Source organism: Takifugu rubripes, chromosome 22 (genome assembly GCF_901000725.2).
Source record: "Takifugu rubripes chromosome 22, fTakRub1.2, whole genome shotgun sequence".
Taxonomy (NCBI): domain Eukaryota; kingdom Metazoa; phylum Chordata; class Actinopteri; order Tetraodontiformes; family Tetraodontidae; genus Takifugu; species Takifugu rubripes.
In genome coordinates this window covers 11,700,563-11,715,272 of record NC_042306.1, presented here as the reverse complement: position 1 = coordinate 11,715,272, position 14,710 = coordinate 11,700,563, and the positions used below count along the sequence as shown (strand labels likewise).

At 49.0% G+C, this 14,710-nt stretch overlaps 1 protein-coding gene across 1 annotated transcript; it reads left to right on the top strand.

Moving 5' to 3' along the window:
• The first annotated feature begins 182 nt into the window (after nt 1-182).
• On the top strand, nt 183-14,309 carry hs2st1a (heparan sulfate 2-O-sulfotransferase 1a). The gene is made up of 7 exons (XM_003975719.3): nt 183-671; nt 11,439-11,692; nt 11,784-11,869; nt 12,015-12,153; nt 12,298-12,395; nt 12,833-12,990; nt 13,351-14,309. Exons 1-7 carry the CDS (start codon nt 548-550, stop codon nt 13,572-13,574), a joined length of 1,083 nt encoding a protein of 360 aa, XP_003975768.3. The 5' UTR covers nt 183-547; the 3' UTR covers nt 13,575-14,309.
• The last annotated feature ends 401 nt before the right edge of the window (nt 14,310-14,710 follow it).

Here is a 14,710-nt window from a genome sequence, read left to right as displayed (position 1 = left end):
TGCCCCGAGGTACAGATCACACAATTGCGACATCTGCTGCCCGAACCCAGGTGAGCATGTGAAAATTGACCAATCAAATTTGAAAAGACAGTGATTGTGGACCTGTTATTGACGAATAGGAAACTACGGCTGCGTGGTGGACTGACGATTTGTCCAATCGTCTGGGGGGTAGTAATAAAATCCCCCCGTGGTGAGCTGGTGAGCAGTGCCACACTGGGGCACAACATCGCTGCATGGGGAAGGAAGGCGACAGATGCCGCTATCTCTGTCCCCATATCCAGGAGGGACAACTACGCAGTCCGATATTTATCCTAGCTACACACAGGGTGTTTATTTGGGGAATAAGTGAATGAAATTGCCGATCGCAGCATGAAAACATCGCATTTGAGTTGACCAAAGGATTTCAGCAACGGGAGAGGACCTTACAGAAGGAGACAGGGCCATGCAGAGACCGCTTTGTGAGCGCCGCTAGCGTGCGTGTGCGTGCGTGTTTCAGCGTCTCCTCCTCAGGACATGGACTGACCACCATCGCGCTCTGGATGATTTGATGGGGCTGCTCAGAGTCATGATGCCGCCCAAGTTTCAGCTTCTGGCGCTGCTGGCGTTCGCAGTGGCCATGTTCTTCCTGGAGAATCAGATCCAGAAGCTGGAGGAGTCCAGGGGAAAGCTGGGTGAGTGGAAGATGCTTCGGCTCGGTCGCCTGCAGACTTTGCTTGAGGTTGATGACCAGAATAAATCTGTGCTTTCACTGTTTTTAAGGGGGGTCAGTAAGATGGCACAGTTTTCTGAAGCCCTAAATCTTCACGGTGTAATTCAAACTATATCATTTAGTCCCGAGTTATCAGGCGCGTAGTTTATTATCAAAATATAGACAATGCATAGACCTTTATCCTGAATCAGAAAATTCATTACTGGGTCCACAAGGTGCTCCTGTTCTGAGCCTGACTCGGGATTAGCTTGTTCCATTATTAATTAATCTGTTATCTCGAGGGTTAATTGATAGATTGACTCTGTCAGGCTTCCCGGGTGTTAGTCTTCATTTTCTACTAGTACTGGGAGCCCAGAAGTTGTCTTTCAATGATGAGAAAAGACTGGAAAAGAAGCAAATCTTGACATTTTTTTTGGGGGGGGGGGGGCTTAACCTGGCAGGAAAAACCAAGTAACTGGTGAAGTGGATTCCAGATTGAGTTTCCATCACCTGATCCATATCCAGCATTGCTTGATTTGATCAACAGGTGACAGAACCGTAAGAATCTGCGACGTCGGAGCCGCGGACCGGCGTTTGCGTCCCAGAGATTGAGTGCTGTTGTGCGTGTGTGCGCGTGTCGGCCGCCCTGCTGCAAATGATCCCCAGCCCCTTCCCCAGACTCTGGCCCCTGCCTGGAACACGGCCGGAGCCGCTCTCAGAATCTCATTTGCAGTTCCCATTAGGGGCACGGTCCCAATAAAGATCTGGGACATTGTGGGATTATCTTTTGTGGTACCTTCACTCACACTCGACGGCACAGGCGACCTGGAGGGTACAGCCGCTATATCTTGTGTATGCACACACTCACACTCACGCTGGTGGTTTTATCAGCAAGCACCTGAATTCAGGGTGATTGTCACAGGAGACGGGTTCACTCGTCACACCAGGAGCTGCACAGGTGATTAATGAGGGCAACCATGATGCTGCGGTGTTGAAATGGCTTCCAGGGGCACTTAAAGGAGCCCAGAAGCCATTAATAGCAGCAACGGTGGCTTCTCCCGCTATGAAAACTGGAATCACCTGCTGTCACTCCAGTTAATCGCAGCACCACGCAGGGAGCTGCTGTGTGTGTTTATGTTGAAAATCTGAGGTCATTTTTTTTAGGGATGACGTGAATATCCACATGAGAATTGGCTCTTTTGGAGAATATACGAAACAAGAGAAATTTAAAAGGAATAAACAGACGGACTGGTGAGATGTGGTGTCAGGGAAAGTTCTAGATGCCAAACTGTGAGGAAATGACAGTTCTGATCCTAATGAGATCATGTGATGGACAGAGATCCTTGGCCTGTTGGTTACCTGCTGCTGTTTTAGGCTCACTGAACCTGAGATCTGCCCCCCACCACCAACTGACGACGTTGCAAGAATCCGATGACTTGACCAAAAAAGGGCCGTGACGGATGGCTGGAGCGAGCAGACGTGCGCGTTCTGGTGCGCTGAGTTTTGTGCTGCGTAGCCACATATTTGCAACGCTATCATGTGGTCGCGGAGGGTGAATCTCGCTGGTTGTCCTGCAAAAACGTGCCCATTGTTCATGCTGCGTGCAGGCTGGGAGAGGCGCCTCCTCTCCACAGAGTGAAATCCTCTCACCTGACACCAATCATGTCTCCTTTTCTGCACTGGAAGCTTCCAGGCTAATCGCCAACACACCAAGCACCTCCTGGACAGTCCTGCTGCTGTGGAGCAGCGTGTCCAGCTGAGGTTCTAATCCCTTATTTAGATAAGGGATTTGCAGATTGATGCTGAGCTGATGGATAGATGTGTTTCAAAACTGGCCTTTGGAGCCTGATTTTGTTTTTTGGGGAGTTTTTTTTGTAACATTTTTTTCCTTTCTGCTTATTAGAGTCGAGCAACGCCGGGCTTATTTCCACGGGGATGAGTTTCGTTAGCATAAAGTCATTTTCATTCCAGGAATCCATTCCGGGGCTTTTTTAATCCTTGTCAATTGGGGGTACTTTGTGGTTTATTGACTGTCAGCTGGTCGCCCCCCATAAGCGGACCGAATGACCTCGTCACCCCCGGGCCCGAGTCGCCTCGCCAGGGACGTATTAAGACAGGGTTTGTGTTTTGTGCTCCTCGATATCGCTACATTTCCAACAGCTGGTTGGTTTCTGCCTCGATTAAAGGAATTCAATTTCCATCTGCACTGTGGTGATATTTTGTTCCAGACACAAGTGGCTCTGTGATGAGATCTGGGAGATGCTGTGGAATACGGTGGGGGGGGGGGGTGGCTGGAGCTCATTGTTGAAGTGTTTGTGGAGCCTGACGCAGGACTCGAGTATTCATTCGCGGCTACGAGCTGTCAGCCCAGGCACTTGCAGCCTGGAGCCCACCATTCTGGCTGCCCCGCCCCCGGGAGATCGACTCCGGAATTTGCTCTTGAAAGGACACTGGTCAGGCATCACACGTCTGTCCTCCTGGGCATGCTGCACTGGGGGCTTTCTGGTGCCCTGCTGTTAAACACGTCTCCCCGTTCCATTAACAACACAAGACTCGACCTGCTTCTTTTGAGTCCCGCTCATTTGTCAGCACACAGTAAATCTCCTCCTGCTTCTCTCTGGCTAACCTGTGACACGGCGGATTTGTTGCCGTCGGCTGGAGTTAGCTGTGTTTTGCTACGGCTGTTTTCCCACATTGTGCAGCTTTTCTGCCTAGCAGTTTGGCCGTTTCTGTTGTGCAGCAGGGGATGAGAAACCTCACGTTGCGTCTGTGTTTTTAGTCTAGGGAGCTCTTCGGTCTCTCTTGTGGGCTGCGTTTGATAAAATATCAAAGCTTTGCCACATTTTTCTCGGTACCGTGCTGTTGAGACCACTGATGGTTCCCTCAGGTGAGCGCACAGCCATGCACGTGGATCTTTGGAAGACAGGAATGTGGCTTTTATCCTCGCCTTTGTTTCATATTGGGTGATTCCACCAAAGGTTGCCTCACATTGCCCGGTTGCGTGATGAAGCTGTGACACCAGGGGATGTAACGCATCTCCTAGCAGGTAACTGAATTATTAAGAACGATGGCTCTGAACTATCAAGGGGTTTTGAGCTGAGGCTGTTTGTAGTGTGTGTGTGTGTGTGTGTGTGTGTGTGTGTGTGTGTGTGTGTGTGTCTACACACACTATCGGCGCTGAATCTTTGCGGTCGTCAGTAGCCGTTATTTTTATTGGCAGGACGCCAGGCTCCTTGGAGCGGCATTCCGACACCTTGGTGCGATCTTTGGGGGCGTTGTTCCACATTCTGTGTTTGCTGGTTTGTGACTTTGACACAGAAGGCGGAGATGCGTCCTGGGCACCCGAGGCGATCAAATGAAAGGGACTCGACCTCCAGCACGTGGCTCTCGGATTCCCTTACAACTACCTCGACACTTGACGTCTCCGTTTTTAGCCTCCCTGAGTTATAAGGGGTGGTTGAATTATTTGCCCTCTCTCTGTACGTTGGCATTAGCGGCTAGCATCCCCTCCAGGACCTGTCTGCCAACAGAGAGGCTGCTGTAGGTGCCAGAGATAAATTGCTTGTTAGGGAGGGGGGAAGAAGAGCACTAATTGTCATTCTGGTTTTTTTTCTTTATCCCCTGCATTGTTAGAAGCACGTAGGGTTTGATTAGTGCTGAGGATTTACAGCCGCTGGCACTCGGTGGCACTCGCGACATGGCGCTCTGCAGCAGTAGCAGGATGACCGACAGGCTGATGAGAATGTGATAAACGGGTTCACACATTGAATGGAATGGCAGGCTCTTCTGGAAGGACGTTCTTCAGCCACCCAGCGCGCTCCTCGGCTGGCCTGAACTCCGCGCCCCCTCTCTTTGTGCTGGCCGTATCGCCTCCGAGCAGAGAACATATACAAACGCACATGAATGTTCTAAGGTGCTGGCCAGCAAAGATGGCCAGATGTTTTTATGTAGAAAAACCAAACAGTCGTAGGTCAGCGAACCGTCCTTCACCCAGAGAGAATGAACATTGATCACAGGCTGATGGAAGCTTCCCTCTCAATCGCTCTCAGAATAAACTGTTTTCAGCCTCCACCTTCCATTTAAATGAGGCTGTAAAATCAGATTTACAGTTGCAGGCTTTTAACCCACGATTGAGTCTGTGGTTGCAGACACGAGACGGCAGGTGTCGGGTTCAGGCGCACTTATGCTGCCGACAACACAATTCCTTTTTCCCCCCATCCTGCTCCTCCGTCAGGAGGGAGGACGCAGCAAGTAAAGCCTGACGAGTCCCATCCGCCGCCTCCTGGATCAATAAATATAAATGTTTTTGTTTCCAAAACTCCGTGGGGACGTTCAAATCCCCCTTGTCTCGCGCTAATCCCACCGGAGCGGCGCTCCAAAGAAAATTCCCTGCTGCCGATATTAGAAATGAGGTGTTCTCGGTGGAGGGGGAGGGCGCAAAATGGATGATTTAATTTTCATTGCTACGGAGGAATGTTTAATGCCTCCGCTTATGAAAATCATAAGCGCCTGTGAAAAGACGCACCGCAGCGGCCCCGTGGCGTTTTCACAGCAAATTTCATCAGAACGTGAGGGGATCAGGGAGGAAGGTGGCCGCTCCTCTTCCTCAGCCCCCAGATTATGGCTGTTGATTTGTATTAGCACTGCTCTCACCTCTCTGACAAAGACGTGAGTGGCTTTAACAATTTGCCTGAAATCCAACTTCAGGCGCGCGAGACGGAATACAAATGGCGTTGGCGCCCGCGTGGCGGCTAACTGGGTCCTCCCCACTGAAGACCGGCGGATTGATGCCTCCGCGTCTGTTTTTCTCAGACACAGACGCGCATTGACTCAAACACCCAAACCCGATTGATGGCGCTCATCGATTCCTTTGTTTATTCCGTGCGTGTGTGTCGGATGCCGAGGCTCAGGGATCGGGGATGGTTACGCCACCTCATGTTAACCAAACAAAGCACTGTTTCGCAAACCGCCCAATCAGATTTGTTGGAATATCTGAATAATGTCGAGGTTTCTGATCGTTTATCAGCCTGGCGGTTACCTTCCAAATAAATCCATTCATCGTGTAGAGTCCAATGAATCATGCAGACGTCTGTTTCCAGGAGGCTGCTCAGGCTTGTTTACTTTGAATTTCACTGATGCCGAAGCCTAATCCTCACCAATAATGCTCTAACCAAGTTGTCTATAGTCATTTTTAGTCATTGGCAACAACCTTATTTTCTCTTTTAAAAAAAACAAAACAAAAAAAACCCAACTTGATTAATTTTATTCATAGCAGCAATAATTCTTCTTGGAAGTTGGACACTGAAAATCTCCCCTGAACAGGAAGAAGCCTTGAGTGGAACTCTGGAGTGGAAATACTCGTGGGTGCAGCTCTGGAAAAATCTTTTGTTCTGTAGCTTCTCCGACACTCGTGAAAAGACACGGGGTCGAAGGTCAAATGCAATGTATCTTCTCGCCTCGAGGTGTCACCAAATCTCACAGAACGGACCTTTTATCGTCACGCGGGTCCAAATTTTCCGCAGGAGTTTCCCGATGCAGGTGACATTTATCAAAACAATGTTCAGACGGGGGGGGGGGGTAGACCTGGATAATAAATCAGCGCGGCGAGGAAAAGTGTGACCTATCCATCATGTCGCCGTTGGCGAACGCGGTACAATATCCTCGCCCAGCAGATACTGCGATAAATATAACGAGATGAAACCCAAGGCGAGGAGCTGCAGGGAGGAGACGGCTCGCAGGTGATGGAACGCTGAGTTGAACTGGTCCATTTCTGCGTCGGTTAGATTTTCTGCGGCGCTCACCTGTCCCTCCCACTCGTCATTAAACCAATGAATAGCTGTCGTCTGCTCCATCTAATGGAGTGTGGAGTTTTCCCCAGACTCCTCTACATGCATTATTAATTATCTGTTACAGGGCTGGAGCGGCTGAAGCGTCGCTCTGCCTCCGCCAGACCCGCGGCGTTACGTAAAGATTGTTTGCCGTCGTGTTGGGATTCAACGGAGCAAACCCCCGTGGCGGTATTTTTACCGTGAACGCGTCCTCCTGCAGCTACTGTGATCTGTGCGTGTCGCCTTTCTCCCACTTCACACTCTCGCACGTTGGAGGGAAGTGGTTTCTCTTCCTCTCACAAGTGCCTTTGCTCTTTTCTCACCCATTTCCTTCAGGCACAAATGTCGGCATGTATGATGGCGGCCCACCCCTGACCCGCCAGGCCTGGCACAACGAGGCCGCGGAATTATGGGGTCCGCGTAAATGGCTGCGTAATCTCGTCCCGCTAATTTTTGCCAGGTCTTATTTAGCTCCTCTTTTTGTAGTTGAATGGTTTGTTTTTAAACCTGGCTTCATGAACCCAGCCTGTGCTCCCAAAGAGGAGTCATTTCTAACTTTGCAGGCTCGGTCTTCCTATCATCGATGCTCAATGGCCTAATTATAGTCCCAAGAATCCAGATCCCAAACCACTTAGCCACTTTCCACTGTCTGCCCGGGCTTTCCTGTCCTAGCTAACAAGGACAGCTTTTGTCTGTTCTCCGTGTCTGGGGAGGCTTTGTTGGCACCCCCTGACAAAAACACACTTGTCTCTGACAGCTAGGGGGTGGAAAAAAAGTCATTTCCATGTCGATGTTAACGACCTTGTCGGTGGGTTGTTTTTGTAGGATCAGACCCGACGGCACCACCTCTGCGCTATGCTCGTGCACCTCGGGTTGCAGGTGGAACCCGCGATGCTGATGGTACCCTTCCCTCGGCGTGATTCCGATACTCCTCCTCCCTCTGCGCAGCATCAACGACCTCCCTGAGTTGATTATAAGGCAGAAATTCCACCTGAAAAGCCTCGCTAGATCCATTGAGCTACATTAGCAGCTTAATCTTTAGCAATTCCTTTAGAGACTTTTAAAAAGAAAAAACCTTTCAGGGGATTTTTCTGTCCCCATCAGCAAACAAAAGATGCATTATTTTGCTCTAACCAGGCCTGTCTCTATAAAGCCATTGTGCTTAAATGCAAGACAAAATGGCCGACGCGTATCGACGCATAAAAAAATTTCCCGCTGCAATAACTCGATGCAAATGCGAAATCGAGGTGTCATCGCCTCACCGAGGGGGAAAATTTGCATGCAATTATTTGTCAACTGTGAATCAAAGCATGCAATTTGCATATTTTGTCCCTGTGGTTTAGCATAAATGTGGAAAAGGCCGCTGAAACAAAGGTCACAGCGCAGGACGGTCGGTCATTTATGCTCGGTTGAAACTGCTCGGGAAGCAAAGTGGTGCAGAGTTTCATCCCTTCCACGGGCTAAACATGAGCCGGAGTCTGGTTAGAGACTCGATCACTGCTACATTTGCTACATTTTATTTAAAATACCATCTCTGTCACTATAGAAACGTGTTCTGTGTGAATCAATAAAGCCTCTTGTAATGAGCTCCTAGAAGGGATTAATTCTAAATTGATCACCGTGGAATGAGACATGTGATTGGTTGTTGAATAATTGGGTCCATCTTTCTGCCGCGCTACCGTACGAGCACCGGTGAAGCTAAATAAAGCAGCATAACACACGGATTCGCTCCCAGATTGGAAAACAAAATCTTTTTTATTACATTGTTGGACGGAGCTCTTCAGTGGTCTCCGTCCATCTAATCTGCTCCGTGCGGCTCTTCTATTCACCCTCCCACCCCCCCGCCCGTCCGCTGACAGACCAGCGAATGAGACCCTTCATGTGAATGTCAGTGTGGCCCTTGTGTGCCAGCACCAGTCGGTAAAACAACCCAGTGGCAGCAGCTGCTTCAAATCTCCGAGCAAACGCTTGTACGTGCGATGGATGGAACGGAGGGTTTTCTTTTCTACGACACCCTAAAATGAGCAAGTGAGTTTGTCACAACGCAAAAGGGAGCGCCGATATCTGACCCAGTTTTCCTATTGAGCTTATTTTAATGGGCGCGGAGGTGTTTTGAATGGATCTTCGCCTCGCTTTCATGAAAGGCCTCTCGTTCATCTGCCTTTACAGCGGTGAAATGCTGCATAGCAGACGCCGCTTCCACCGCGCTTCATTTTCCTTCTCATAACTTGAATTAAACTCCATCTGGCCCCGACTCCCCCGCTCCCCCCACCCCACCCCACTTTCCCCTGCGTTTATTCTTGTTCCTCCGAGCAATCGACTCTCCTACGTGGATTTGTAGTCTGAATTAGAGTAATTGGGATTTTAGACGTGCTCGGTTATTCACATGTTCACCAGCGCTGCAGTGGTGGCCCAGCCACCCTCTCGGGGCCGGGGGGTTGGAGGGGGCATTTGGAAGAGCACCAGCAGCAGCCAACTAACTCAATTTCACATAGCAGCCACCTAGATCTCTTCCCTGTCATCCTCCATTGATTTTGCAATCCAGCAGCGTCCGAGCGAAACCATACAAGCCGTACACCTCCGTCTGCCACTGATGGCCAATCTCTATTACCCTCCCAGCCCAAGGCTTCAGCGCAGGCCCGCTAAACCTCTCTGGGGGGGATCGGACGGCAGGAGGGAGCCCCAACTGGCGGATCGGCGCAATGATGGATTTATGAGCCGCTCGGAGAAAGGTTCATCTTCCCTCCTCCGCTTTTATTATCCCATCAGATCTAACGCGATGGCAAGTAATACATGACGGCCCGTCATATTTCTGCCGACCTGCCGGCGAGTGCATGAGCGATGCTCTCAGACACTCGCAGCTAATCAGCCACGAAATTGCTTCAGTAAATATGTTCAAGTACCGGCGCTCTGTCTTCCTCCACCCTTGGACTAAAACTCTCAGTAATAGGCTTGCGCTTGTCACAATGTTTAAGGCCCGTGTTGGCTTCACGCTTCATAATTAGCTTTTAATGCACAGCGATGGCTTGAAGGGAGGAAGCTGATGGGCGTGTGGAATAAAAGAAGATCTGCTGTGTGGTCATAGTAATTCATGCATTTGTTCTCTAATTAAATGGCCTGAGAATGGAGCTCTGAGCTTAACAGAGCAGAGGATGGTGGGGGGGCACCCTCGGATATGAAGGTCTGTGCCAAGTCTATTCACTCTGGCAATGAATAGGGCGTCTACAAAGTGTAAGGACCCCTGGCGTCTGTACCGCGATCTGCTCCTTTTACGGGTGCTGGAGCGTTGCCACGAAGCAACAGGACCTGAACAAGTGGTTTCTAGCGGCGAGTGAAGAGCTCAGGATGTTGTACAGTGGTTTGAGATGTGGTGTTTTTCAGCTCCTTCCTCTTAACACAAAATGTCCGTCACATTTATTGGTATACGTCATAATATTTCCCCCATATATGTTCACCCAGCAACATGTCAGACGCCAGTAAGGTTGATTTGAATGATAAATATTGAAGACGGTCATAACGGATGAGGGATCAAGCCATTATTATTATTGTGATAAAGCAGGGCGTGATGAGCAACGTTGCTACATTGTTCTGGGAAACAATTCTGCAGCGTTTCAAACTGGTTTGCGTTTCTGTTGTGGACAGAATGCAAACATGCAGGATTCATTCGGACGAGAGTTTGCTGTTATTCACTCATGGGACTGTAATTCTCAAAGCACCTGGTATTTCATATCAGACTTAATGGCACCTAAAACCTATGACTCATTTATCACCGTCTCCTGTGCGTTTTTGCCCCTTTAAATGTCACCGTCTCCACGTCCCCTTCAATCTGAGCCCTGCAATAAAGTTCCAGCATAGCAACTGTTATAGCTGTTATTGTTGCTGGCCGAGCTTTCTTCGGAGGGACGTGCGAACGAGCGTCTCCATTACGCCGCTGCGTGCCTGCCCTCGGCCATTACGACCACCTGGCACCTCTTGGTGTTACCGGCTGTAACCAGATCCAGCTCTGAGTGGGCCATCTGCAGCTGCTCAGGAGGGCGTAAGAGAAGGTGCAGAGGGCAAATTTGGAGACTTAAGTCGGCTCATTCGCAAATGTCTCCGCCGGCTTCTGTTGCTATGTAGCAGCCTGTAAAGCCGGTCCAGGAGCTCCCCAGGCTGCAACTGTGTCTTTGGGGGGGGCGTTAGGCAGTGCTTTAGGAGCCTGCTGGCTCCCCAGAGTTGCTCCCACGGGTATTAGGTGCTCCAATGGTGTAGTGCCCTCTTTCTTCACACACAAGGAAGGGGGCACTCCTCCTCGCTCCGGTCTTCCAGCAGAGCACTCCGAGGCATTGTCAACACCAGTCAATCTGGGGCGTATTCAGATGGTAAATCTGTCCACGCCGAGGCAGCAGGCCTGGCTTTTCTCGCAGCATCATGCGATAATTCCCGTCCCCCGCGCTTCATTTCCTCCACATTCATGTAACTGTAGCCTTCCTTCCTTACTGCTGACCTCTGCCCCCACATATCGCCTCTCGCCTGCCACTTTTTCACCCCGGTTACATGATGCTCCAGAGGAAACCAGGTCAGACAAATCATTTCACACAAGATGTATTTTTCTCTTCACTCTGCAGGCTAATGAGTAAAAGACATGTTGGTGGTGGTGGTGGTGGTGGTGGGGGGGGGGGTTAAAATGGAATTTGATTAGTCAACAATAGAGGAGACGGCCCACCGTGAAATGGGAAGCTCAGAAAATGATTAACTAAGAATCGTGTCCGATGCTAACCTTAGCGTTTCTACTGTCTACATGTGAAAAGTGGATCCAAGGGAAATCTATTTATAATGGAGGTGCGGGTCCGATGCAGTCTCACCTGTGACAATGGCACAAAATCTTCCTGTCACTGAAATGCCCTCAACTGGGTCTCGAATGTCTTATTTTCCCCTCCCAGAACGAGCCATCGCCAGGCACGAGGTGCGGGAGATCGAACAGAGGCACACGCAGGACGGCCTGCGGCAACGGGACTCTTTGGCCTTGCCCGAGTCCGACGGCGAGGACGACGTCGTCATCATCTACAACCGAGTGCCCAAGACGGCCAGCACGTCCTTCACGAACATCGCCTACGACCTGTGTGGGAAGAACCGCTACCACGTCCTGCACATCAACACCACGAAGAACAACCCAGTCATGTCCATCCAGGACCAGGTGGGAGGAAAACCACTGAGCGCGGTTTTATGCAGTTCTTTCCATTTGCTGCGCTAATAACGGCTCATCTGATGTGTTGTTTGTTTTTAAGGTACGATTTGTTAAGAATGTGACCCAGTGGAGGGAAATGAAGCCAGCGTTCTACCACGGACACGTCTCCTTCCTGGATTTTACCAAGTAAATGAACACTTTTCACTCTGCTGTGGTTTTGGGGACTGACGCCCCCTGGTGGTCACGCTGCAGCTCTTCACGCCCACATTCCTGCTTTAGAGTTGACCGTGAGTGTTGTGAGCTCAGACCCCGTCACTGTCATTTCTCTCAGGTTCGGACTGAAGAGGAAGCCCATCTACATAAATGTAATCCGGGACCCGATTGAAAGACTGGTTTCTTATTATTACTTCCTGCGTTTTGGAGATGATTACCGGCCCGGGTTGAGACGTAGGAAACAAGGAGACAAGAAGGTCCTTAATCTTATTCTGTCAGCTCTTTAGAGGATTCCTACTTTAACTGATTAATTCACTTACTGGCTGCTATTAACGCAAAGGAAAGTTTGATTCTTTACATTGGCAACAACTGTTTTCTTCTAACGTGGGTTTGGTTTGCAGACGTTTGATGAATGTGTATCAGCTGGCGGCTCCGACTGCGCCCCCGAGAAACTCTGGCTGCAGATTCCGTTCTTCTGCGGTCACTATTCCGAATGCTGGTAAATATTCAACCGCTTCGCGTGTGTGTGTTTCACCTTTCGATGGGGAGGAGGGGATCCAATTAAAAGATTAGAATGATCCCATCGTGAAGCCGTATCGTTTTGGTGCACACAGTGATGTGTTCTTTTACAGATAAAGGCAGAAATTGAAAAAAAATATAAAACTTTTTTGGCTTTTTTACTCAGTTGGTGACATTTGAGGCTAAAAATAAGGCGTTTGGTGCCAACAGAGGGGAGTTTAAAAAAAATCAAAGCATAGAATACTGTCGATTTACTGAATTCCTGCCCAAGAATTTATTTAGTTATTCTAATGAAAGCTATATTCTTAGAATCTAATTGAAAAGTGACTTACCGGTAAATGAAAGATTTTTTTGTACAGAACCCTCGCTCTTTTTCTGCCACGGTGGATAACTTTGCTGTTTGTGACCTCTGTGCAGGAACGCGGGCAGCCAGTGGGCGCTGGAGCAGGCCAAGTACAACCTGGTGAATGAATACCTGCTGGTGGGAGTAACAGAGGAGCTGGAGGACTTCGTGATGATGCTGGAGGCGGCGCTGCCACGCTTCTTCAGAGGAGCCACGGAGCTCTATAGGACAGGTCCACCATGGTTTTCCATCAACAATATTAAAATGCAGCTTTAAAGCAAAACAATCTATGGCTGGTGCACATTGAAATGCTAATTCATGCGGTGCTGTGTGTGGTTCGGTAGCATGCTGGCTTCTTGAATAGCTCCTGGGAGACTTAATGTGATCGATAAGCACTCGTGGCTGACGTGGTTGGTTACTGTGAGTGCAGCCAGACTGACTAATGGAGAACACGGAAGAATGAAATTGCACATTTGAATGCTGTAGATTAAAAGATTGGGCCTTGTCTGCCCACGGCTGCTCGAACAGGCTGTCTGTGCTAAGTCTGAGAGCTCGTATCCGTACGCCTTATAAACTTCTCTTGTCATCACAGGAAAGAAATCCCACCTAAGGAAGACCAGTGAGAAAAAGCCGCCCACAAAGGAGTCCATCGCCAAGCTGCAGCAGTCGGCCATCTGGAAGATGGAGAACGAGTTCTACGAGTTTGCGCTGGAGCAGTTCCAGTTCGTCAGGGCGCACGCTGTCAGAGAAAAGGACGGGGAGCTCTATCTGCTGGCTCAAAACTTCTTCTACGAGAAAATCTACCCCAAGAACTGATGTGACGAGAAGGGAAAAGCGGGACTAATGGCGACGGGTTAACTGGGAGGAGGAGTGGGGAACGGTCTGCCTCTGACTGGGTGATCAGGCTCCGTTACTGTCTGTGCCTGCTGACTGGACCGTGAGCTCACATCTGTGTGGAAGATCGTTCCCTCCCGCCAGCCTCCGCTTCCACATCTGTTGCAACAGCTGGTCCATCCCTGAATCCGGGAATCGGTTTGAGTCGGATCCAGAGAACGATTTTTATTGGTTCTGTACTGTTTGGTTGCGTTCGATTGTATTTTACCTTTTTAGTATTGTTGTCTTTTGTAAGTAACGGGGGTTTCCACGGGGAAACCCGCTCATGCCTCGCCACTGCTACTAACTTAAACCGATTCTAATGGTGTGAAACTGACCACTCTGCTGTATCGTTGGGCTTGAATATGACAATTGAGGTTTTTATGAAATAAAAATCATGCTACCATGGACTGTTTATGGGGTCAAGTGTGTATATTTCATACATTATTTACATTCTGACGTGTCCACTGAACTGTCTAAAACCTTGAGATTTACTGTAAAATATGTCATTTGCTGCAAAGGTTCAGTTTTTATACCAATACACTTTATTTTCCCCACCACTGAGTTTCAACCTGCATTTTCTCCCATTCATGCTCTTACAAGCTCTGGCATCTTATTTGAAATAATTTTCCCATTTATGTGTAAATTAAATCAGACAGGAAATTGGTGAGGTATTAATTCTGTTCTTATTTTCCTCTTTGTGTTGCTGTCACTTTTATGCAATCCATCCACACCTATTGCAAGAAATGGAAAGGTCACAATAATTCTTGAAAAATGGCGAGTTTTGTACGTTCTCTTTATAATTTGACTAATTTAATGCCTAATGTTGCATAAAAGTTGATGCTGTCCTTAAAGGTCTTACGTTTTCCTTGCCAGATTTGTCATTGAACATCTGGTTCCTTTTTTGCTGGGAGGCGAAGCAAATGATGTTGGTCTGACCGAAAGTAGAAACAGTTTTGCAATTACCCACTAGAGGGAGATAAAGAGTCACGGCGGCTACCGAATAGCTGCTTTTTTCTTTTTCTTTTTTTTTACATCCTTTTGCTATCGAATATTTCTCTGGACAGTATCACGGCAGA